At 39.2% G+C, this 26,753-nt stretch overlaps 1 protein-coding gene across 2 annotated transcripts in view; it reads right to left on the bottom strand.

The window, feature by feature from the left end:
• The window catches only part of KIAA1755 (KIAA1755 ortholog), an 81,518-nt gene extending 65,410 nt beyond the window's left edge, over window positions 1–16,108 (bottom strand). Inside the window, exons 1-2 of one of the 2 annotated variants that reach the window (XM_074211906.1) lie at window positions 15,344–16,108; window positions 4,516–4,713 (exon numbers count right to left, since the gene is read on the bottom strand). In XM_074211906.1, the coding sequence (XP_074068007.1) occupies window positions 4,516–4,713; window positions 15,344–15,346 (201 nt within the window). In that variant the 5' untranslated portion in view covers window positions 15,347–16,108. Of the gene's footprint in view, window positions 1–4,515; window positions 4,714–15,343 lie in introns of those variants that run through there. The other variant, XM_074211907.1, reaches the window with a different exon arrangement.
• Between the last annotated feature and the right edge of the window lie 10,645 nt (window positions 16,109–26,753).

Here is a 26,753-nt window from a genome sequence, read left to right as displayed (position 1 = left end):
GTGATCCTGGTCATGTCACTTCATTTCAGTTTGTCTCAGTTTCTTCAACTAAAAAATAGGAAAAATAATAATTTCTGCCTTTCATCGCTGTTATGAGGATTCACTCAGGTATTATCTGTAATGTGTTCTGGCACAGTATTTGGTACTTGTATTAAGCATACATACATACTTGCTTTCTTTCAAGGTATTTTATTTTATGCATTTAGAAACATTATTTGGAGAGGGGGCTTAAAGGCTTTAATCAGATTGGCATTGGAGCCCTGATGTCAGAAAGGCTAAGCAGCTCTGCTGGAAGACTCTAAGACTCTACATGGTGGGATATTTGTTACTCTTTAATAGCAGAGGGAAGTGCCCTAGAAGGATACAATCCCAGGTCTTCCCAGAGAGGAAAAAGAAACTATCTATACAAATAATAAGAATAAGATTATATATGAAATCTCAAACTTCCACAACTTACAGTTTTTAAGAAGCAATGTTTATTTTAACTTGAACAAGATGAGAACACAGTTGTTCTGTTTGTTTATATGGTCCCTTGTGACTTTTTTTTGCTTCTGTATGTTTTTCTGAATTTTATTGCTATTATGTCTGCCACATTGCCTCTTGGTGATAGTTACTACCTTTATAAAAATTAATTTAAAAAAAAAGAATGCAAAATGTGTTTTCAAAGACAAAACTAGTGCTGACCAGAAGTCACAGTAATATTCAGAACCAAAACTGAGGTGAGGCAAGTGGGGTTTTACCTGAAGTGCTCAGATTTAGAGGGACAAAACTTTCTGTCCTAGTTGGTAGTCCAAGAGAGTTTGACAACTTGCCTCAGAGGATAAAAAGGTTCTTTCACCAAGGGCTTTGTCCTCTTGCTTCTCAGATCTCTTGCCTAATGTGAGCAGGGTTTCTCATGCTTGGCCTTAATTCTCTCTGCTTTGAATATTTTTAAAATTATTTTTTCTATATCCATTTTCTAGCAGCATATTTCAAAATATATTCCCATTTACAAACAACAACAATAATAACAACAACAACAACAATAATAATAATGATAATAATAGTTTTTTAAGGCAAAGCTTCTAAACTTAACTTATAAACATGTTACATGGTTTTGTAGATAGTCCTCGTAAAGATCCTCCTGCTGCAAAGATAAAAACCCCAGTGACATTATTTGGTTAACCTTTGTAATGGAGCTAAACAGAAGCCTGCTAAGGTGAGAAAACCAACATCTTCCTAAGCCCTCTTTGTCCTGTGAGTCCTAGACAAGGTATAGACTTCTACACCAACACCCATTCCTACTAGTCACCTATCTTACAGCACTAAAGACCAACTAAGAGACACAAAGGATAAATAGCCCATCAGGCCTGGAGTCAGGAAGATCTGAGTTCAATTCTGGCCTCAGACACTGACTGTGTGACCCTTGGCATGTCACTGAACCCTGATTCACTCAGTTTATTCATCTATTAAATGAACTGGAGAAGAAAATTACAAACCACTCCAGTATCTCAGCCAAGAAAACTTCAAATATGAACACAGTCAGAAATGACTGAAACAACTTAGCAACAGCAATCAAAGGGGAAAAATTCCAAAATAATAAATTCAAAAGCTTCAGTATCATCTATCTGTTCAATATGCTTGGGAAGAATCAGAGTAGAAGTGATCAAAGGATCCTGCAATACAAGAAGGGGGAGATGAGGGAATTAAGGATTAGGGGCAAAGAGAGCCATCTCCCATAGTTGTAGCCTGTGAATCTGGGAACCTGTCCTTGGCTATTGACTCCCCACTCTCACAATCAGGCCAGCATAAATAACCCCTCTATGACCAAATTCTTTTCCTGGGCATGTCCTTGTCTGCCACAGGTTCTTACCACACAACTTTCCTCCACCCTCTACTTCCTTGGGACTTGGACTTGGCAGGTAGGGCTTGAGGGTGCTTAAGTTTATCTTTGACGATCTACAATTGGGGTGGATGAGAAATTGGCTACCTCTACTGGGGAGGTTACACTTAACCTAAAAAGATTCACAAGAAAACTACCTGTGATATAATAAAGAGAAGGTCTCCTTAGGTCCCAAGGATGGAATCCTGAGGCCATGAATCTCCCACATGTGCTCTGATTCCTTCTCCAGGCTGGCCTTTTAATCTTTGCTCTCACCTTGATCAGGTGCCAGAATTCCTAGTGAAGGTTCTAATGTCATCACTGTCTAAGTCCTTTGATATATCTTGTCCCTTGGGAATTCCAGAATCTTGTAGGACAACCAACTGCCTGAGACTTTCACCTGGGGCAAATACAACTTATTGTTGTTCAGTCATTTTTTTAAATTGTGTCCCACTTTTTATGACTCCATTGGGGTTTTCTTGACAAAGATACTAGCATGATTTGCCATTTCCCTCTCTGCCTCATTATAGTTGAGGAACTGAGGAAAACTGGATTGAGGAAATTACCCAGGGACAAAAAAAGCAATTTGAACTCAGGAAGATGAGTTTTCTGTTTCCAGGCCTGGTGTTCTATCCAATGTGCCACCTACCTGCTCCAACATGGGCCAGAAGTCAAGTGTTTGACCTCAGACACTTATTAGCTTTGTGACCTTGGGTAAATCCTTTAATTCATCTATCTCAATTCCCTCATCTTCAAAAAGGGAATAATAATTACACTTTCCTCCACAGGCTGCTGTGAGGATTAAATGAGAGAATATTTGCAAAGAGTTTAGCATAGTTTCTGGAACAAGGTATCCACTACATAAATGTTAGTTATTATTGTTATTGTTATTATCTTCAAACAATTCCCCAAAATTGCAAAGAAAGGGAATGACAAGTTGGGTTGGAGGTAGATGATTATGGCAAAGGTTGAAGGCAAACTGGTCTAGGTGAGGAAAGGGTGAAAGGGAAGGGATTAGAGAAAAGGAGAATGATGTTAGAAATTCAAAGGATGGATCTCAAAGACATAATTCATGACACCCAGAACCAATTCTTGATTTGGGGGACAGGTGCTTTGGGCTCCAAATCTCCAATTTGCCTTCAAAGAGCAGTTCCTCTTTACAGTCGGGCTTTTAGGTTCTATATGTGGAGGAAATGTTGCTGGCTCTAAATATTCTTTTGTGATGGCTACAAGTGCCATTTATTATTACTAGAGCACTGTGGGTGGGACTCAGACTGGGCCTCTGATTTTTTTTCTCTCCTAGTGATTAATAAATAATAAACAACAGCACAGAACAGTTGGCAGACATGAAGCGAATGTGGGCTTGTTTCCCTTTGAATCTAGCCCTGGAGCCTGGTAAGGGTCTGGTTTGAAAGCTAACCCGGGAAGGATGAGTCATCTATGGCAGGCCACTGGGACTAGGAACACTCTGAGATGCTCTGAGAAGCTCTCTTTAGTATTTCCATCTGGATGGGATGACCTTCCCTGAGCAGAAAAGCAAATTCCCATGATGCTACACCATGCGTCAGAGCTTCTGATGGCACTGGTGTCATTTTTTCCTCCTCCCTTCCTCCCTGTTTTCCCACACCCCCCTCAAAAAAATCAAAGTACAAAATAACTGGTATGGGGAGAGATCAAAGCAGGATAATGAAGTTGCCATGGCAGCCCAGAATTAAAATTATCATTCAAGAGACCTGCCTGAAAGTAATATGGCAAATGTTAAACTATCTTACTTCCTTATTTCTCTGATGGAAATGTGGCTATTATCCCATTTCCTTAATTCTTCCTTTTACATAACAAAAAAAAAATTCTCTCTTATTTCTTCCATTGATTCAAAGCACAAATATAATCTCACTTTTTCCACTGGAAAAAAAAGACACAACCTTCTTAGTTCCTTATTTCTTGTGTAACCCAGGTTCAAGCCTGAAACATTTGCATTCTCCTTGGTGAAAAGAATGATGACAACCTCTACAAGCTTAAATTAGGGATGTAGTTTGTGTGATAGCTTGGGAGAGGAGGGACTTTTCTTTTTCCTGTTGTGAAAATGGATGCATATGGCTGCAGTCTTTTAGAGAGAGGGAGAGACAGACAGATAGAGACTGGGGGAGGGGAGACCCACAGAACAGACTTTGGAAGGTAGACATGTTGAGGAAATCCAGCTTCTCAATTTGTCCCTTATGTAGTACAACCCCACATTTTATAAACAAACCATAGAAGTAATAGCATTTATCTAAGATCACATAGCTAATATATGGCATAGTCAAGAACTGAATCCATATCTTGTGTCTCCAAAAAACCAATATCTTGTCCTTCATTTATCAACATAGGGCATCACCCATTTTCTAACTGCTTCCATTGAGAGCAGACATATCCATCTCACTGGCATATTTCTCTCACAAACACAGTATATAACATCTCATCTCCTCAGTACCTACATCATCCTACTTCCTTGCTTCTTTCATTTTTTTTAAATACTTCTGTTAATGAGTGGAATGGGAAGGATTCCTAACTGCATTCTGTAAGAGCTCCACTTAGACTCCCAGGTGGCTTATGAGTTCCAGAAATCCAAAGTTGATTAATTGACCATCCTCATTCTTCCCCCTTCCTTGACTTACACAGGCTGCTTCCCGGACTTGCTCAAAAAGGCGTTTGGCAGGTATCAAAAAATCCAGGAGACAGCAGAGACCATCTCCCTGGTAGTGAATCTCCAGTAGGCGGAACACTTGACCAAGGATGGTTGGAGCTGTGGCTTCAAAGGGAGGGTAGAGGGCTGCAAGGGCATTCTGAATTGCTGTGTCCAGTGATTGGGAATCCTGGGGTGGGGGAAGAGGAAAAGAAATAAGATATATGGTGGAGGGAAGGGAAGTAAAAGGAAATAATTAACTACATGCAGCAGCTCCCAATTAATGCAATGGAAGTTTTTCAAGCTCTTGTGGTCATCCATCACTCACCCTTTCCATGTCCATGTCCATGTCCCCCAATGGCAGAGAATCACTATAGCTGAGTGTATAGAATAAATGACCTAAGAGTCAGAACACTCATGTTCAAAAACACTTACTGAGTGATAATGGGCAAGTAATACAACTTCTCTGATACTCAGTTTTCTCTTTGTAAGGATAATAGTAGAGTTAGTCAAATAGGCAATAAGCATTTATTAAACATCTGCTTGGGGGCCAGGCATTGGACTAAGTAGTTCTCAAAGAAGACCATGATATCAGGGAAGAGTTGCCATGACAAGCACATGAATTGGATTTGAACGAGGGGGTACAGTGTTAAGTAACCAGTCTCAATTTCTTCTCCAGAGCCATGTGGGTCTAATGGCCAGATATGAATCAGGACGACTGGAGATGGTCCTGGATGTTAAGCAATCAGGGTTAAATGATTTGCCCAAGGTCTCACAAAGACTAGATTCATATTCCTGTACTCCTGATTCCAAGGCCAGAGTTCTATCCACTACACTACCTAGCTACCCTACATTCCAAGTACTGGGGGACATAAAGAAAGGGGAAAGACAGTTCCTGCTCTCACAATCTAGTGGGGCAGGTAATCATAATTGTTATCGTTCCAATACTTCCCTCAAGTAAAGGGTAAACAACTATTTATAAAAGATTATTTGCTGTTGTTGAGTTGTTTCACTCATGTCTGTCTTTCTGTGACTACATTTGGAATATTCTTGCCAAAAGATGTGATGGGAGAAACAAAATGTGGTGGAAGATTAAATAGGTGGAGTAAGAGAATAATGAGTTGATGAAAAACAGCAATATTTTGAGCCTGAAAGACTGATAGAATAGTGGCACCTTTATAGTAATAGGGAAGTTCAGAAGAAGAGAGGATTTGGGGGGAAAGTAATGAGTCTATTTTGAACTTGTTGAGTTTGACATGCTTACAGAAATATCCAATTTGAGATATCCAAAATGTAGTTGATGTGAATCTGGAGATCAGAAGAGTGGTTTAGGGTTGTGTAAATGGATCTGAAGTTGATCTGCAAAGAGATCATTGAATTCAGGGGATAATTGAATTTGAAATCACCAAGTGAGATAATATAAAGCAGAAGTTTTTAACCTGGAGCCCTGAAGAGGAGATGTGGCTAATACTCTGGGAACCCAATGGGAGAGTAGGGAATTTATGGAAGGAGCCAAGATGGCTAAGCAGAGGCAGCAACTCAGCTGAACTTTCACAACACTCCCCTTCAAAAAACTTTAAAATAACTGTGCAAATCAAATTTTGGAATGGCAGAGTCAACAAAAAAAGGTGAGAGAGAAAATTTTTCTAGCCTGGCAACTTAGAAAACTGACAGGAAAAGTATGAAACACTAAGATTAACATGGGCTGGTTCAGATTGTAATCTGCAGGAGCACTGGTTGTTGCCCTTAGAAGCTGCTGCAGCATGGTAGTAGCTTTGGGAGTGTTCAGTCTAGAGATAGGAAGAAGGATGGACAACTGGTAAGAAGGAGATTATAGGAGACTCTTTGTTGGCACTGGGTATAGCTGGCATAGATTGACAACTCTGTTATACATACAGAACTCTAAACTTTGTTTCCAGGTCAAAGAGGAGCACATGTGGTCAGTAACAAGGGAGTAGGGGCACTGGTCATAGTTCTAGGCCCAAGAGAGGTGCTAGGAATTGCAGCTGAAGGAACAGGGACATTTCCAAGATAAAGACCAGAGAACAGATCAGGACATTGTGATCTCTCCCCAGATCACACTATCTTGAAAACACCAAAAAATTTGGAAAATTCCAGATCTAATTTTGAAAACAGCAGCAAGAAAAAACCTGAAGCTTGAGATAGTTCTTTTTTGCCACTCCCAGGTAAACAAAGACCAACTTTAGCATAAATTTCAAAGTGAAAAAATAGTCTAGGGAGATGAACAAAGTAAAGAAAAAACAACAAACTTGGTCAATTAAAAGCCACTACAAAGTCAGGGAAACCCAAAACATATATTCAGAAGGAGATAATATGAAAAGAACTACAAGTAAAGCAACAAAGAAAAATGTTAATTGGATCCAAACCTAACAAGAATTCCTGGAACAGTTTAAGAAAGATAAGAGTGGTAGAAGGAAAAACTGGGAAAAGAAATGAGAGAATTAAGAAAAGAGAATTAGCAATTTTATAAAAGAGATAATAAAAATAGTGAAGAAAAAAACTTAAAAGCGGAATTGATTAAATAGAAAAAGAACTAAAAAAATTCACTAATTTTTTAAATGTTGTGCAAATATAGAAGCTAATGATGCCATGAGACATCAAGAAAAAATAAAACAAAATCAAAAGAATGAAAAAAATAGAAGAATTTATCATTGAAAAAACTTATCTATAATATAGATCAAGGGAAGATAATTTAAGAATTATTGGATACCAGAAAACTGTCATCAGAAAAAGAGCTTAGACATCACATCAAATTTTCAAAGAAAACTGCCATGATATCTTAGACACAGAAAGTAAAATAGAAGTTGAAAGAATCCACTGATCACCACCTGAAAGAAATCTCAAAAAACTCCCAAGAATATTATAGCCAAATTCTAGAGCTTCCAGATCAAGGAAAAATATTGCAAACAGTCAGAAATAATACAAATATCATGAAGCCATAGTTAGGATCACAGAATATTTAGCAGCTTTCACACTGGAGAAGTGAAGGGCTTAGAATATGAAATTCTGGAAGCAAGGGAACTAGGATTATAACCAAGAAAAAGCTATAGAGGAGAAATACGTACAATTTTTCAGGGGGAAAATGGATATTCAATGATATAGAGGACTTTTTAGGTAAACATGAAAGAGTAATCATAAAGGACTCCATAAAGTTATACTGCTTACATTCTTAAATGGGAATATGACACATGCAAGGTTTCTAAAAGCTTTATCATTATTATAGCAATTAGAAGGATTCTACAGAAACACAAAGCATGGATGTGATTTGATTATGCTGAGATAATCTAAAAAAAAGAAGGGGTAAGAAAGAGGGATGCACTGAGAAAAGATGAAAGGGAGAGTTAGGATAAGGAAGACATTTTCACATAAAAGAGGCACTCAAGGAAGAACTTTTATAGTAAAGGTTAAAATTGGTGGGAGGTGTCAGGCAATGTTTGAACCTCACTTTCAATATATATAATTAGTTCAGAGTGGGTAGAATATATATGTTCACACACACACACACACACAATATGTGTGTGTGTGTATGAGTGTGTAAGGTATAAAATTCTATCTTATCCAATAGGGAAATAGTAGTGCAAGGGATAAGAGCTATTGGGAGGGATGATTAAAGGGAGGGGAGATTAAGGGAGAAAAACAGCCTTTTGAGGAGAGACAGGATAAAAAGAGAGAGAAGGATAAACAGAAGAAAATTAGGATGGAGGGAAATACATGGTTAGTAATCATAATTATGAATAAGAATGGAATAAACTTACCCAATAAAATGGAAATGGATAACAGAATAGATTAGAAACCAGAATTCAACAATATATTGTTTACAAGTGATACACTTGAAACAGAGACACACAGAGTTAAAATAAAGGATTGGAACAGTATCTAATAAGCTTTGACTGAAATAAAAAAATAGGCAAGAGTAGCTATCATGATCTCCAAAGCAAAGGCAAAAATAAACCTAATTAAAAGATATAATCAGGAAAATTATATTTTGCTAAAAGGTACCATAGACAATGAAGTGATATTAAAAATTTTTACAGCAAGTTTTTCTGATAAAGACCTCATTTCTCAACTGTATAGGGAACTGAGTTAAATTTATAAAAATAAGAGCATTATTCAGTTAATAAATGGGCAAAAGATATGAACAGTTTTCAGAAGAAGAAATCAAGGCTATCTATAGTTATGAAATTCAAATTAAAACACCCCTGAGATACCATTTCATACTTATCAGGAATGACAAATGCTGGAGTAGTGAGTTTTGCCAATTCTAGAAAACAATTTGAAACTCTTCCCATTGATTATCAAAGGATAATCAAGCTGTGCATACCCCATGACCCAGCAAGAACACTATTAGGTCTGCATCCTAAAGAGATCAAAGAAAAAAGAAAAAGGACCTATATGTTTAAACACATTTATAATGACTATAATTGTGGTGTCAATGAATTGGACACCTATCAATTGGGGAAAGGCTGAACAAATTGTGGAATATGATAGTGATGGAGTTTTATTAAGCTATAGGAAATGATGAGGGGGGTAGTTCCAGAAAAAGAAACAAAACAAACAAACAAAAATATGTCAAGACCCATGCAAAGTGAAATGAGAAGAAGTGAGTGATCATTGTGCACTAGTAATAGCAATGTGGGAATGATGACCAACTAAGAAAGATTTAACTATTCTGATCAATATAATGATCAAATATAACATACATATATATTAAAGGCAAAGTAATTTGTGAGTGGGGGTTAGGAGAAAGCAAAAACATCAAGATAGAACTTGAATGAGTTTTTAAAAGGCCAGGGAATAAGGGATTTAATTCCAGGCATGGGAGATCTCCTGTGTGAAGGCCTGGAGCCAAGAGATGAATAAAACAGAAAGTAGGATAGTTTGGCCAGAATGCAGGTTTAATGAAAAAGGTTAATACACATTAAGTTTGCAAAGGTAGTCTGGAGTCAGAGTGTGAAAGACTTTAAATGCCAAATAGAGGAATTGGTATATGATCTCTGTGGCAAAAAAAGGTGTCATTGAAGTAAGGAAATGTGACTAAGGAAATATTTCTGTGCTTTTAGGCCACTGAAAATTGGGCTAGAATTCCAAGGTCCTTCCCAAATCTTAACAAAATGTGGGGGCAGGTCTCAGACACTTAATATTACCTAGCTGTGTGACCTTGGGTAATTCATTTAACCTCATTGCTTTGCCAAAAAATAAAAAAACAAAATCCCCCAAACCAGATCTAACAAAATCTATGAATTCTTCCTTTCTGTTTCCTCCCTCCATTTTCAGTCTGTAAGGTCCCAGGTTCAGAAACTGTATGCTTATTCTTCTAACCCAGGCTGTTCTTCCCTTTCCTTGGGTTCCTCCTGCCTAACACAGTTTTGAAAGCAAACATAACCTGGCCAAAACAGCTCATTATGGGTGGTCCTGATCCACAGCATATGCTTTTGGGAGCAGAAGATATAAGATATAGAACTGGAAGTAATCTCAGAGGCCATCCAGTCTATCCATCTCATTTTATCAAAAAGTTCGAGGAGGTCACCGAGTGGTTCAAAGTCTCACAGGTAAACATCAGATATAGGATATGAACCTAAATCCTCTTACTTCAGAAATAGTATTATTTCTCCTGTACCATGCTGCCTTCTAAACCACAAATAGCTTTTCCTGCCTATCTTTTTTCTCAGTTATTTGAAATAGAGAGTGATATTTTGGGATTCCAGTCCAAATACACTGAATTTGCATGCCTGGTGCCACTGAGACAAACTTCTACAGCTCTGAGGAAACTCAGTAGAGTTTTCCTAATTAAAATCACTCTAAAATCTTATGCTCAATAAAATGGACAGTCATTCAAGTAAGATGTAAATGAAGAGAAACCAAAACAACTCATCAGAAGTGTCTGATGCTAGATTTAAACTTATGAAGATGAATCTTCTTGATTCCAAGTCCAGGGCTCTATTCATCATACCACTTAGCTGCTCACACATAAGAAATACAAGTTAGAGGAAAACAACTGCATTTGAGATTAGGAGATCTGGTCCCAACTCTGATACTTACCAGCTATGTGAACCTGGGAAAATCACTTCAGTCTGAGCCTCTGTTTCCTCATTTTTAAAATAGGGCTTATAATTTTTATATCACCTTTCTCACAGAATTATTGTGAAAAAAGTACCTTATAAATCTTAAAGTGCTATAGAAATGTGAATATTTTTGATAGAATTTGATAGAATTAATAGGAAAATTGACATATTAAAGGAACCCTGGGTAATATATGCCCAAAATTAATTAGCTAAATAGCAAGGCCCTGGGAGCCCAGTAAACTGATACATTAACTACACATGGAACCCTGGAAATGGTTTCAATGAAATTTAATAGATGTGTTTCCATTCCTTTACAGGGTCAGGAGGTTGGCTGTACATTTAACTATTTGTTTGCACAGATTCTTTAGATCATAGAACTTAAAACCTGAATGAACTTTAGAGATCTTTTGCAACATTTTCATTTTACAAGGAGAAAGTTGAGATACAGAGACAGAAAGAGACTTGTCCACTGTCATTCAGGCAAGAAGTCTAACATGGAGCTGAGGTGGGAAGGGTTGAAATGGACAGGGTGGGAAGAGATTCAGATCATGATTACAGTTGAAGAAAAAAAATGCAAAAAACATCAGTCATCTCTACAAAAATCCATATTGCAAGAGACTTTAAAAGTTATCTGTGTTTATGTTTTCTTCCCTATTATAAAGTGAGTTCTAATGAGATTAGGTACTGGATCATAACTCCCCTGGCCCAGAATAGTACTCTCTGAATACAGTACAAACTTATTTGATACAAATGTGCTGAAATGTTGTTGACAAGATAATTCATCTTGTTTGTTTTTTCCACCCTTACCAGGTGTTAGTGAAATCAAGACTTGAGTTTCAAAACAGAAATTGAGTTTTGTGGTAAAACATTCCTGAGAGGGTAGATTTGGCATACTTGTAAATTCCTCCTACACGATGCTTGACCTCCCATCCCTGACTCAGCACAGTTGTCTTCCCTTGCCTGGAACTGTCCCCTCACTCCTGCCTATTGACATCCCTGGCTTCATTCAAGATTTAGCTATAATGTCACTTTATGTAGTCCTTCCCTGATCTCCCAATTGCTAATGCCTTCTGCTTTAAGGTTCCTTTTCATTTACTCTGTATGTATCTCTTATACACTTAGTTATGTACATGTTGTCTCCCTTCAATTAGAATGTAAATTCCTTGAGGTCAGGGGATGTTGTGGATTTTTCTTTGTATCCTCAGTGCTAAGCTCAGTGACTGTCATGTAGTAAGTATTTAATAAACGTTTATTTGTTAATTGATTGATTCAAAATAGTATGAAATTAAGCAAATGAAGCTGAATTGAGTATCAGAAAGCTTGTGATAGGTAGCCATAAATCATGCAGGGTTAATTTTAGGAGGTAGCTATCTTTGCTATAAACTACTTGTGTGACCTTGAGCAAGTCATCTAATCTCCATGGACTCAGTTTTTTTTCATTTGTAAAATGACAGGGTAAGATTAGAAGACCTCTGAGGTACCTTTTACTTCAAGACCTAAGATCTGGCTCATCCAGTCATTTGGTTCATCCTTTGGCCTTTAAGCAGAAGATCTAGGGCACTCAGGAGAAAGGACCATCTTTTTTTATTTATCTTTAGAATGAAGACTCCAAATTCCTCCTTGCCTTAATGGTTTACTCTGTGAGTTGATGGGGCTGGAGATGCCTCCCTCAGGGGCTGATCTTCATCTGAAGAAGATCTTTCCAATCTTGGCTAGGCTGGTACTCGTATGATAGACACACCATCTGTCTCTGAAGCCATTTTTGAAGGCTTTCCAGCTTGGTAGGGCCAGTCATAGCTTGCATACCACTAATGTAGCCTTCCAGGGGATTCCAAGGGAATCCAAGATACCTCCACAACAAGGGAAAAGATAGAAAGAGGTCTTTAGGTTCTCTAAACTAGGCTTCACTTCTGTGATAGTCAGGAATTTCTTCCTTTTATTCAATTATAGAAAGGAAGCTTCTAGAAGGCAAGTAGCTCTTATATTTTTGTCTTTGTATTCTCCATTCCCATTATAGTACTTGGCACATATTAGATATTTCATTGAACTGAACTGAAATATTTACTTTGTTTTCCTTTTGTTTGATCTCCAGCAAACATCATAAATATTCCCTAATTATTAAAAAATCCTATTTGCTATATATTTTCATTTAATCAACACCAATAACTGTTGTGTCTCTCTCACCCTCCTTTTCCCTTCTACCGAGTACTGAGAGAAGTACAAAGATGTAAACATCACATAGTCCCTGCTGTCAAGGATTTAACTATCTAAGTGAGACTTGAGACAGCACAGGTTACACAACCTTTTGCAACAAGTACTACTCTAATGTAAGAAAATCTTTAGGCCTTTGTTAAGGGTGCCCTTGTTCTCGGTTGTATTTGACATCACAGGATTCCAGAACAGTCAGAGAGTTTGGTCCATTTCTTGGGTATTTCCCACCTGTAGCTCGGGCATCCCTTGATCTACTACCCCCAAGCCCCACAGTTAAGAATAGTTTAACTCTGCCCCTACTCTCAAACCTCTTTAGACCTGTTTCCTTTTAATATGACTTTTAGGTTTTTAAAGAGAGGTAGTTGTCCCTAATCAGTCTTTCCTGGGAGAATCACAATATTTTTGAGTTGGAAGGGGCCTTAGAGGTTGCTTAGCCCAAACCCTTCCTTTTACAGATGAGGAAACTGAGTCCCAGAAAATAAAAAGTACTTGTTCCAAATCATATGGATAGTAAATGGGAGTGTTGAAATTTTAGTCAAGGGACTCCAATTTCAACTCCATTGCACAGAATTTGTCCTGTCATAGGTATGGAAGTTCTGACTCTTGATTTCAGGGTTGGTCTGGGGCACTGTGAATATTTCTGGGATTCAGAACTGACTGATATTTGAAAGAAGTATAACAGAAATTTAATAGCCAGCATTCATATGAGATGGCTAGTATATAATAGGTAGAATTTATATTATATTTATAGAATCCTTGAGGTTTGCAAAATGTTTTACATTGGTTTTCTCTTTTCTTACAAGGGTTCTTTGAGGAAGATACCATAATCATTCCCATTTTACAGGAGAAGAAATTGATGTTGAGAGACATTAGGTGACTTGTCCAGTGTCTTTTAGCTAGTAAATGTCTGAGGGCACATCTGAACTCAACTCTTTTTGACTCCAAATTTAGTACTCTATCCATTGTACCAACTAGATACCCTAGACTTGGCAAATTCCTCCAAATTCTAGTAGGAGCTTTGGACAAATTACCCAGATACTTCTTGGAAAGGATCACCAGATTGTTAAATTTAAAGCTGGAAAGTATTTTAAGAAATCATTTAGTTAGGAACAAAGATGCAGAGAAAGGATAAGCCACTTCCCAAGGTCACCAAAGTAGTGAATCACAAGGTTAATATTCAAGCTCAAGTGTTCCAACTCCAGTCAAGGGTTCTACTAGCCCCTCATGTGTGTGCTTGCATGTGTGAGTCCCTGAAAGTTCATGTTTTGCATATTCATCATAGATTTAGAGCTAGAGAACATCTAGTCCAACCCATTCATTTTACCAATAAGAAAACAGAGATGCAATGGGAATAAATGTCCAAGTTTTTGCAGGTGCCTTTAAATCTCTGCCACGATTTAAATCCAAACTGAGAATCTTCAGATTCTGAACCTAACTCTCTTTACTCAGAACTATGGTGTTTTGTGTCTGTGTGTATATGTCCTGTAAATATATGTTGATACATGTGTAACATGAATGTCTGTCATGGCATTTGTGTGCTAAAAGAATGAATGTTTGTACATTAGCATGTTCTGGTATCAATGCTTTTCTAAATGTATAATAATGTTGGTTATGGGTGCATTTCCTTGGTGGGGAGGGGAAGACAGACTTATCTGCAATTTAGTGAGTAAAAGAAACTCCGGATATGAAAATTCCTTCCACCACTGTAGTTGAACATTCCATGTTAGGGACGGCTAGGTTGCTCAGTGGATAGAGCACCAGCCCTGGAGTCGGGAGTACCTGAGTTCAAATCTGGTCTCAGACACTTAATAATTACCTAGCTGTGTGGCCTTGGGCAAGCCACTTAACCCCACTGCCTTGCAAAAAACCTAAAAATAACCCCATCCTATGTTTAATTTTATAGTCTTAGAGAAGTGAAGTGATTTACTCATATCCACATGACTAATGTGTGTCAGAGGCAGGATTTCAACCCAGGTCTCTTGAGTGAGGCTGATGACTTTATAGTGACTATGCCAAGCTATCTCTCATGTGTGTGCACACGATTCCCAGAGCCAGGAATTCAAAAACCACCAAAAGGTCTAATTCAGACACTAGTTGTTTATCCCAGGCCATCCAAGTTTCTTGAATTTGTAGATTCAGGCTAGGATCTTCTGGGAAATAGATTCCTTTTCATTCTCTCTTCCAGATCCTGGTCCCAAATGGGAAGCACAAAAATCCTAACCCAAAATACTATAGCAACCTACTTTCCAGAGCTTTTGAAAAATACTGGTCCATTGAATCTGAGTTCCTGTGAACTTCTGCTGTGACATAGCAATTGGGCACAAAACCAGGGCATGGTCCCTTATTTAAAAAAAAAAAATCATATTAAAAAGCAGTACTCCCTTCCCCCCAACCAGTGCTTGGGGCCCTCCCTCGCTTTTTTTTCCTTTCCTGCTCCTAAGTACTCTGAGCCCCATGTCACTCACTCATACAACACCTGAGAAACAGAAGAGAAAGAAGCCTGAGAACAAAAAGGAAAAGTATTACCATGTTGTTTATGGCACTGGAAGCAGGTAGGGGAGCGATTGGCTAAGGAGAGAGAGTCCAAGAGCCAGCTAGCTTCCTTTCCATCAATTCTGCTGGGGCGTCAGTGCACATTCCTGTGTCCATTCTTTTTCTCTGGAGGGGGTGCCTCCTTGCATTCCTGTCCAATCCCTCTGAGCAGCTGGTGGCTGGTGGGCAGGTCTTCCCCAAATCCAGGTGCAGGAGGTACCCACATTGGCAGTCCCTTGAGGACCTCACCTCTGTCCCCTCCCTCCCCATCCGTCAGTTCCACGTCCTTTGCAAGGCAGCCAGAGTTGAAGAAGAAACCTGTGAGCTAAGGGCTAGTTTTCTTGCCTCCTTCATTTCTGAGAAACAGGGCAAAAGATGAGAGGGAAGAAGGGAGAGACAGAAAGGAGAAGAAGAGGAGCAGTAAGAAAAGTAGATAAAGAGGCCAATTGAAAAGAGAAATAGAAAAGGAGCAAGGGTGGAGAGGAAAGAGGACCGGACAAAATCAGGAGAGAAGGAGAGAGAGACCAAGATGCAGGGAGACAGAGTATCGAGGTGTAAGCTCGCAGGCAGAGAGAGAAAAAAGTTGGCTCGTCACGGAGGGACTGAGGGGAGTGGAAAAGCAGAAGGGAGGAGGGTGTCTGGGAACCAAGTCTTAAAACAGTCTCGCTTCAGCCTGAGCCTCTTTCATTGCAAACCCCCCTTCCTGTCCCAAGTCTATCCAGGTCCAGGAACAGCAGCCCTTGCAGCAGCCTAGGGAGATCCCTCCCTTCCCAGTCCCCCTCCCGGCCCCCTTAACCGCCCCCCGCCGGCCTCCTCTCCCAAGGACCCAGGCTGGGGGAGGGGGCAGCCGAGCCCAGGCGTTCCCCCTCCCCTAGTGTGCGTCTGCGAGTCCTCGGCCCGCCTGCCGCCGGCCGGCCGCGCTTGCCAAGAGGAACACAAGACACCCACACAGTTTTGTTTTGCTAACCATTCTTTTTCCAAGAGCAGTTTCTTTCCTTCGTACCTCACGGATCCAGCCCCTGGATGACTCTCTCTCCTTTACCAGCCCTCAAAAGGCCTCGAGCTAGTTGGCCAGAAACGCTCCCTTTCAGAAACTTTTAATTTTTTTTTTTTTTTTTTTTTTACAGAACAACTCAAGGGTTATGGAATCCCCATCCCAAAGTCCGGGAAGCTCAGCTGGGGGCGGGGGGAGGGCAGAAGATTCTCAGCACTAAATTGGATGAAGGGGAAAAGGTCGGGTGTCTGATCTTTCCTAGGGCTTCCCGACTCCATGCTCTCCTCTTCCGATGTCCATCACACTCAACCCCGATTTTCCTCATGTACAGATCTGGACATCTCAGTTCTGCTCATCTCACTTTTCCTCTGCCCAGAAATCTTGCTCTCATTTGCCTCCATAGGAAAGTTCGAACTCTTCAGGCCGAGAATTCAATTTTTGAATTAGTTGTTTTTCCCAGGCCATCCAAGTTTCTTGTATCTGTACATTCAGACTAGAATCTTCTGGGAAATAGATTCCCTTTCATTCTCTCTTCCAGATCCTGGTCCCAAATGGGAAGCACAAAAAATCCTAACCCAAAATACTAATAGTATCATTCTTTTAGCACACAAATACCTGGCAGTACCCTTGCTTTTCAACCAAATCTCATGTTATTTTCCTCTTTAACTGTTTGCTCTGACTTAACTGGACAAAATCCCAGAGCTTCAAACATCCTGTAGTTTCCTGTCTCTATCTCTTTGTTCAAGATATTCCCTAAGCTCCCCTCTTTCATCCATTGAGTTCCCACCTATTCTTGAAAGTCTATCTCAGATAATTACTTCCATCTTGACGCCTTCTCAGATTCCCTATTAATAATAACTTTACTGTACCTCTCTAGTGAATTTATCCTGTGATACTTATCTGTGAATCTCTACACTGTAAGCTCTTTGAGGACAGGTAAATGGGTCTTATCCAAACTTCCTGTGCCTCCCAGTGCCTAATACTGTGCATGCTATTTCTGTGTCTCTAGACTGGAAACTTGAAGAAAGGTGATTGATCTATCAAAGTTTTGTTTGTCTTCTTGGAGTCTAATAGAAGACCTTACACAATAGACATTTTAAAATGACTGATGAATCTTTAACAAATCCATCAAAGAACTTCTACTACCCAACCTATCTTGCCCATTCCATCTTTTATTACTCCTCCTTCAGTCAAACTGATGGATGATTCACCACTCATCTTCCTGGCTTCCTTAAAGTTCCACCCAAAATTCCAACTTCCACAAGAAGCCGTCACTAACCCCTTCTAATTACTGTGCTGTGCTTTTAAAAATCATTTCCTATTTATACTGTATATAGTTTGTTTTGTTTATCTTTGCTTGTATGTCATCTCCTCCATCAGATTATAAGCACCTTGAAGGTAGGGACTGTTTTTTGGTCTCTTTTTGTGTCTCCAGTGCTTAGCACAGGGTCTAACACATGGTAGGGTCTTAGTAAATGTTTATTAAATTGGATTGAATTAAGTTCCCTGAATATATCTTATTTTCCTTTGTTCTTTTTCCTCTGCCTAGAATATACATTCTCAACCCTTCTTCTATAAAAATCTATCCATTCTTCAAGATAAAGGTAACATGAAGTAGTGGAGAGAGCACAGAATTTGACCTACATTCAAATTCTGCCTCAGATATAAGCTGTGTGATCCCATGCAAGTTCCTTAGCCTCAGTTTCTCATCTATAAAATGAGGTTAGATTCAATGCCCTCAAAGGTGCTTTCCAATAATAATCTATGATCCTATAAAATGTCACCTTCTCCTTGAAGCTTTTTCCTGATCCCATCAACCAAATGCAATGTCTTTCTGTTTTTAATGATCATGGTACTTTACTTATCCTTATACATTTTTGTCCTTTGTTTTGTATTCTTATGTGTGTGGCATACATAATGCAGAAAAAGTAAAGTTGAGAATAGTGATAGATCTGTATTAAGTTTTGGATTTGTTGAGTGTGAAATGCCAATGGGACATTCATGTAAGGATATCCAACTTCTTTTGGAGCTTCCTCCCATGATCATTACCTCTTCTCTCATCTCCAGTCTTTTTTTACTTACTGTCTCTTTCCTATCTTGACAAACATGCTCAAGTCTACAGACCTTTTCCTTAAAAGCCTTCATTTGATCTTGCTATCCCTGCCAAGTGGTCGTTTTTATCTCTCTTTGCTCATCATAGAGTCCCTGGATTATAGATCCTGAACTGGAAGGAATCTTAGAGGTCACTTAGTTCAATCCTGTCTTTTTTTTGTAGCTGAAGCAACTGGTTCTCAAAGAGGTTATAACTTGTCCATGCTCACAAGGTAGTAAAGAGTAAAGTCAGAATTCAAACTCAGGTCTCATTACCCCAAATTCACTGCTATTTCCACTGTACCACATAGCTTTCAAAAAACTTTTTTCACTCCAGTCCAGATGGGACATAAGCCCCCAAATCACAGCAGACACACTTCTAGGTAGACACTCTAAACTTTATGCAATCTTTATCTTTTCTGGCCTCTCTTTACAGTTGTGGATAAGATCACTAACCTTGGCATGCTTTCCAGGGATGTGCATATAAATGCTAAGGTTAACTCATATATTACCAGAGCTAGCTCGGTGTTTGGAAGGAAAATGTGGGAGAGAAGTATTAGACTATCTACCAAACTGAAGGTCTATAGAACCAATATATTGACTTCATTGCTATATGCCTGTGAAACCTGGATATACCAGTGCCATGCCAGGAAATATAAGGTACTGGACACTGAATTTCCGTTCTCAAGTTAAATGACCAAACATTCAAATTTACTGCAGAGAGCACAACTCTGACAGACTGGTCATGTTTTTCAAATGTCTTAAGTATATTTACCTAAAAGACATTTTTTTATGAGAACTAAAGCATGGTAGGTGCTTCCATGGTGAGCAGAAGAAGGAAAACAAGAACAGTCTCAAGATCTCTCTGAAAAGCTTTGGAATAAATTGTGAGACATGGGAGACACTGACACAGGCCATTTTACATAGCATGGTCACATCAAAGAGGGTCTGACTCTATGAGTAAAGCAGAACTGAAGTAGCTCAAAAGAAAAATGAGAAGTGAAAATTTAGAAACAACTCCACTTGAAATGTTCCTATGGACTATTTGCCCAGCCCATGGTACAGTTCTGAATTCATATTGATCAGATCAATCATAGTTGGACACACTATACCTTAACCCCAATATAATGTTGTCATTTTAGTCCTCTTCTAGAATGAAGGACACCAATCAACCAATAGCTTTTGATACTACATCTCCCTCCTGGATACTTTCTCAGTCATTAGTTACCAGGATACCAATATTTTCTTTTCCCAGGTCATCTGACTGTTGTTTCTCAGTTCTGATGAATCATCATCCATCTCTTGCTCTCCTAACCCAAGGGCTTTGTAGGGAGCCCTCTTCTCTTGTCCTCTCTCTGTCTTTTTTTTATCTTTTTCTTCTTTCTTCCCTCTTTATTTCTTCTCTTTATCTCTCTCCTTTCTTTTTTTTTTCTCTCTCTCTGATCTCATCAGTCCTCATTGGTTCAATTATTATCTTTTTTTTTTTAGGTTTTTGCAAGGCAAAGGGGGTTAAGTGGCTTGCCCAAGGCCACACAGCTAGGTAATTATTTAGTGTCTGAGACCGGATTTGAACCCAAGTACTCCTGACTCCAAGGCCAGTGCTTTATCCACTATACCACCTAGCTGCCCCAATTATTATCTTTATACATATGAATCCCATTTCTACATGCTTAGAGTTAATTGCTTAACTTGTTCCTTAATTGCTATCATATATCATCAACTACCTCTTAATAACTTCCTCTGGATGTTCTGTGGGCATCTCAAACTAATCCTATCTAAAATAGAACTCATTTCCTTCCTCCTGCTCCTCTAAACTTCTCTACTATTGCTTGGGGCACCCCCATTTTTCTAGTGACCCAAGTTCAGAACTTTATAGATACAGTATCATAAAATCAGGATCACAGAAAAAAAATTGGAAGGGACCTCAGTGGCTATCTAGTTCAACTCATATACCAAAAAGATCCCTACTATAACATACCAGTTAAGAAATTGTCCAGGGGGGTGGCTAGGTGGTGCAGTGGATAGAGCATAGGCCCTGTAGTCAGGAGTACCTGAGTTCAAATCCGGCCTCAGACACTTAATAATTACCTAGCTGTGTGGCCTTGGGCAAGCCACTTAATCCCACTGCCTTGCAAAAACCTAAAGAAAAAAAAAAAAGAAATTGTCCAGAAGACCTTTAGGTCTTCAATGAGCTGCCTTTCTAGGGACATATTATCCTCTTGGACAGTTCTAATTATTAAGAAGTTTTTCATTGCACCTTCTACCCATTACTCTTGGTTCTCCCTTCTGCTCTCTGGGACCAATTGGAGTAAATCTAGTTCCATGTGTTAGCCCTTCTACTATTTGGAAACAATTATCTTGTTCCCTTTAGGTCTTCTCCTCAGATCAATTAAATCAACTATAAGGTATAATAACCAAAGAAGATGCCAATGATGATGATGACAACAACAAATAGCATTTATTTAGCAACTTTAGGATGTGTAAAATGATTTACATATATTAATTCATTTGAACCTCACAACAATTCTATGAGCCCATGGGGAAGATAGCAGGAATGAACATTATGTCTTCTTGTCAGTCAACCTGGTAGACTCTACTTTGGCTGGAGACATGCTCAGATTGATTGGAGAGGACTTTAAGGAGAACAGTGAGGGAAAATGAGTTTGGGGATAACAAGGGCTTCCTAAGGTGAAGTCATAGTCTTGGGAGGTGGAGATGAAGTCATAGTCTTGGGAGGTGGAGAGAGGATAAGAAGATGCTGGGGTGGAGGGAGGAAGACAGTAGATTGAGTGGGATACTTTCTGTCTCCTAAATGTGTCTCAGAGAAGCTGGGGCTCTCACCAAGGTTGTTAATGACTATCAGGCTCAAGCAGACCCTGCTGCTAAGAGTAACTATCACTAAGAACAAATTTATTGGGTGAAGCCCTAGCAGATAAACCTAGAGTTACAGTAGTGACACCCAAACCAAACCTTCATGGAAGAAAGGCAATCTCAGAGGAAAATGTGGAAAATGAAGAAGATGAGACTTGAGTTGAGTCTTGAAGGAACCCAGTCAACTGAGAGGAGGAGGTGAGGGGTCAAAGAATTTCAGGGGAACAATTTATACAAAGACATAGGGACAGTTGATGGAGGGTAGTTTTGAGGAACTGCTTTTAGACTAGTGTAGCTGAGTGTCAGGATACCAGGAAGATTGGAAAGGTAGGGAAGGGACAAGTTATGAAGAGTTTTAAAAACCAAAGCATTTTATATTTTATCTTGGAGGTAAGACAGAGACATTGAAGCTCACTGATTGGGATTGCTTAGGGGGAAGTTGACATCCAAGGCTTTAGAAAAATCACCTTGACAGCTGAGTGGAGGATGAATTGGAGTAGGGAGAAATTTGAAAAAGGAAGCCTAAAGAGAAGGTTGTTGCAAGTAAGAGTAGATGAAGGCCTACACTAGAGTAAACTGGGGTGATGGTTGTGTAGCTGGAGAAAAGGGGATCTATGTTGTGAAGGTAAAAATGACAAGATTTGGTAACAGTTTGAATATATGAGGTGAATAAGAGTGATAAGTTGAGGATGACTCCAAAGTTGTGGGTCAGGATGACTGGCAGAATGGTTGTGCCCACAACAGTAACAGAGGAGTTCAGAAGAGAGAAAGATTTGGGGAAAAATAATGAATTGTTTAGGACATAATGAGCTTGAGGGAACTATTGAATATCTAGTTTGAGAAGTCTAAAATATGGTAATGTATTTCTGTAGCTCAGGAGAGAGCTATATATGAATATGTAGATATGGGAATCATCTGTGTAATTATTAAATTATTAATTAAATTAATCATCTGTGTAATAATTCAAACAGTGAGAGCTGATGAGATTTGCAAGAGTACAGAGGAAAAAAAGGAGGGTCAGACAAAGCTTTGAGAGATATGTGTGGTTAGCACACATGATATAGATGAAGAACCAGCATGAGAGCATGGGAAAAAGCAGAGAGATTGGAGAAGAATGAGGAAAGGACAGTCACCAAGCCTAGAGAAGAATCCAGAAGGAGGTGGACAATAGTTTCAAAAGCACCAAAGAGATTGAGAAGAATGAGGATTGGGAACAGGCCTTACATTTGGCAACTAAGAAATCATTGGCAATTGGAGAGGGTCCATTGAATGATGAGGCTGGAATTCAGATGGGAAAATCTGGAATCAAGTTAGAGGAGAGGAAGTGAAAACACCTTATACAGATGGATCTTTTAAGCAGATTATATATGAAGGGGAGGAGAGATACAGGACAATATCCAGAGAAGCTGATAGGATCAAGTGAAGGGATTTTTGTTTGTTTTTTAAGGATGGAGGAAATATGGATATATGGATATATTTTTAAGCAGCCCTGAAAGAGCTAGGAGAGAGATAGAGACTAAAGATAAAAGACAGTGAGATGATCAGGGTCAGGGAATAGGATCAAAGGTGCACATGCAGACACTAGCCTTGACAAGAAGAAGGGATGCCTAATTATTTAAGATGGAAGTGAAGGAAGAGATAGTTGGGGGAGGGGGGAATATCTGGATGAAGTAAAATGAAGAGGGGAGAATTGATAACTTTTGTTGAATGACTTTAACTTTGTGGTAGAAGTCAAGTCCATAGTAATGTTGTAGATAAAATCCAGAGTTTCTAGGTTAAGAAAAAAATACTGAGTGTAGGCATAAAGAAGAAAACTGAAGGAATGAGTCAGATCACAAAAAAGCAACTATCCCCCCCCCCCCAAAACTTGGAAGCTTCTATTAAACATGAGAGAGCTTAGCCTAAAGCATTCCAAAAGGCAAACAATAAGTCTTAAAATTAAGAATAATTTAACTTGCAAAGCTGAATATATACTATAGAAGAAAATGGATTTGTAAAGGAACTGAGGATTTTTGAGCACTCCTGATGAAAAGACTAGAGCCAAGTAGAAGTCTTGAAATATAAACATAAGATTCCAGAGGAATCTAGGGGTCTTGAAGAGGGAAGATACTAAGGAAGTGAGAAATATCAGAAGTAATACATACTTTATTGTACATACATTTTTCAGACATGGTCACTGGATGAATTGTTTTTGTTTGTGCATATCTGTTACAAAAGATATTTTTTATTTTTTAATTGGGTGGTAGACAGTAATTTTGGAAATAAAGGCAGATAGAAAGATTGGCACAAAAAAAGGTCCAGTGAAATGCACAGAAGATATTAAAAGGCAGCTCAGAAAGAGCACAGATAAACAGGACAATTTTGAAAGTAACATGGTGAACTTATATGTTTAAAAAGTAAGTTATGAAATAGAGATTCACTATCTCATATACAATGCTTTTTATGTTATATTTTTTATATGGGAAATGTTCAGATTTTTCTTGAACACAGAATTAAATAATTAAAAAAAAAGACTTGCAAAGAACTTTCCTCACAATGACCCTGTCAGGTTGGAAGGGAAAATCTTTTTATTCTCACTTTACACTTGAAGAAATTTAGACTAAGCAAAGGTGCCATTGTTACCCAACTAAGTAGTAGAGTCAGGATTCATTATATCATAAATTTAGGGCAAAAAAGGACTTCAGAGAAAACCAGCTGATCAATTTTTAATTTTTCTAAATGAGGAGGCTGAGGAGTGTTAAGAATTTGCCCTTCTCAGAGGAGCAGGAGATGGATGTAAATGTCAGAGACAAAATTTGAACCCAGGTCCCCCGACTCCAGAGCCAAAAAGATTTCAATCTTTCCATTCCAATCAATCCTGCCTACTGAAGTTTCCTGATACTTGGTCCAGGGAACCATCTTTATTTTATTAATATGATTCTTAATTTTAACACTTGCTACTGAACCTTTCAGCTTAAAGTTGTGAGGAAGTTACCATGAGTGGGATTGGTTTGGTTGTGGACTAGAGAGGAGTGGGTGGGTAGTGGTGTGGGGGGGAAAGGATTGCTATGGAACCAATTCTATGATTTCACTGGTGAAAGAAATCTTGGATGAGGAAACTCCCAGTATCCTTGTATTTCCTCTGTAAATTATGATCTTAGAGAGTTGCCTGGGACACTGAGAAGTTGAGACATTTGATTAGGGTCAGTCACCCAACCAGTGCACATTTAAAGATAGCATAGGGACCTAGGTCTTTCTGACTCCAAAGTCAGCTCTCTCAACACACAGGTGAGTTCTATTCCCTATCAGAAGGGGATGAGATAACAATATTATAAACTCTGATTTGGCATCTTATCCTAGAAACTTAATACAGTCAATATCTATTGAATGAATGAATGCACTAGAGCACTAGAAAAACCCTTCGGAGGGGTGTTCTCTCAGACTGCAAAGGGATAGTTTTCAAGAGACATCATCATAGAATTTTAGGTTTAGAACTGCAAAGGACGTTCTAACCCCTCATTAAACAAGCCAGGAAACTGAGGCTTAAGTTACTTGTTCAAGATCTCACAAGTAATTCTTTCACTCTTTGGAAAGAGGTGAGAAAATCCATTGTCATGTATTGTGGAATGGATAATCCTTGGAGGTTTTTCTTTTTTTTTTCCTTAGCATCTCTTGGGCTAGGGCCACAATAGGAGAATAATCAATGCTTTCCACTTGAATGGAATCGAATCTCAATCCCAGAAGGGCATCTCTTGCTGTGGAAGCAGTCTGCCTATAGAAATCAGCACTGGTGAATTCTCAGAAGGGAAGGCTATGTCCTTCATGTTAACCAGGTTGCCAAAACAGCCAAGCCATTATCCCTCCTCTGAATGTGTCCTTCTCTAGTCAGGCTAGCGGGCCTCCTTCCCAGTCCAGCCACAGGGTGCTCACTACTCCACCCAGCACTGGTTTGTTTATGGAGTATTGAGTCCATCCGCTGACTAATCCCAGGGCTTTGTGCTTGTTATTCCAACTACCTCCCCCTCAGCCAGCTGCTCCTGCCCCCTGGGAATGTGAACCAGACAGACAAAGCAATCAGTCTTCCTTCTGACCACCTGGGGGAGCTGCCCCAACTCCAATGGCTGGAGTCTGGCCTCAGGAGCCATTGGGATGGAGCCAGGATTGTTTTGTTGTACTCCAGGAGAGGTGATGCATGGGAAATCTCAGCAAACATTGAAAAAATACCTTCTAAATGCAAGATGCTGAGTTTGAGGCTAGAATACAAAGATGACTATCCATGATATCTCTTATTCTCAAGGAGTTTATGATCTAAGGGTGCTGCAAAAGAAAATTTCAAATAACACTGGTATAAGAGAGAAACTCAAAAGGAGAAGCCCAGACAAAGCAGGATAAAAACATCTGGGGAAGGAGAAATCATTTCCAGCTGTGGTCTAGGGCGGGGCAGGAAAAGCTTTGTAGGGGAGGTAGCATCTGAAGAAAGGGAAGGACTACAAAAGACATGGGTGGGGGTGTGGGGAGCCTGTTTTTAGCCTTGGGAATGGTGTAAATAATGGCACTGAGGAAGGAAAGGATGGTCAAAAATGCGGAGTAGAGAGAGGTTCAATTTAGCTGAAATGTGCATTATGTAGAAGGTAGTAGAAGGAGTCATAGGAGGATGGCCTTACCTTGGAGTCACAGGATCTTGGTTCTATCCCAGCTCTGTCATTGAGGGACTGAGGGTAAATTACTTGATCTTTCTGAGCTTCAGTTTCCTTATTTATTGAGAGAGAGAGAGAGAGAGACAGACAGACAGACAGAGAGACAGAGAGACAGAGACAGAATTAGAGATGCAGAGAAACAGTCGGATGTGATGACTTCTGATGTCTCTCTTACAGTTTCAGGTCTATGATCCCATTTAACTTAGTTCAGGAGAAAGGTAGTAAGGGCCAGAACAAGAATCCTGGAAGAGGAGGGGTCAGCTAAAAGAGGATATAAATATATTCAGCAGCTCTCTAAGAGTCTTGCATAAAGCAGGCTCTTAATAAATGTTTGTTGATTTGGACAGCTCTTCTTATAGCATTCCCAGACCTCTTCCATTATTTGTTCTTCCAGGAAACATTCATTGCCTAAATCCCTTGTCTCTAGACTCTGACCAGCTGCCTCAGTTCCATCAGTTTCTTTCTCTGTGGTCCTCCACAATCAGTTGTAGCAGAACCTGCCAGCCTTATCTGGTTTTACCTCCTGACATGTGGTGCTCCCAGTCAAACTGAATTGTCTCCTATTCCCAGAAAACACAAAACAAAAAACCCTTTATTTCCTAGCTTCAATGACTTTGTTCACAGTGTTCCTGAGGTCTGGAAGCACACCACTCCAACTTTGCCTGTTAAAATGTTTTGGGAATTGAAAGGAATTCTTATGCAGCCTTTAAAGATTAATTCAAATTCTGAGGTTTCCATGAAGGTTAGCCTTCCAGAATGACAGCAATAATCT

This window comes from Macrotis lagotis, chromosome 1 (genome assembly GCF_037893015.1).
Source record: "Macrotis lagotis isolate mMagLag1 chromosome 1, bilby.v1.9.chrom.fasta, whole genome shotgun sequence".
Classification (NCBI taxonomy): Eukaryota; Metazoa; Chordata; class Mammalia; order Peramelemorphia; family Peramelidae; genus Macrotis; species Macrotis lagotis.
Note: the sequence above shows the minus strand (reverse complement) of the source record. Positions and strands in the feature narration are given on the sequence as shown.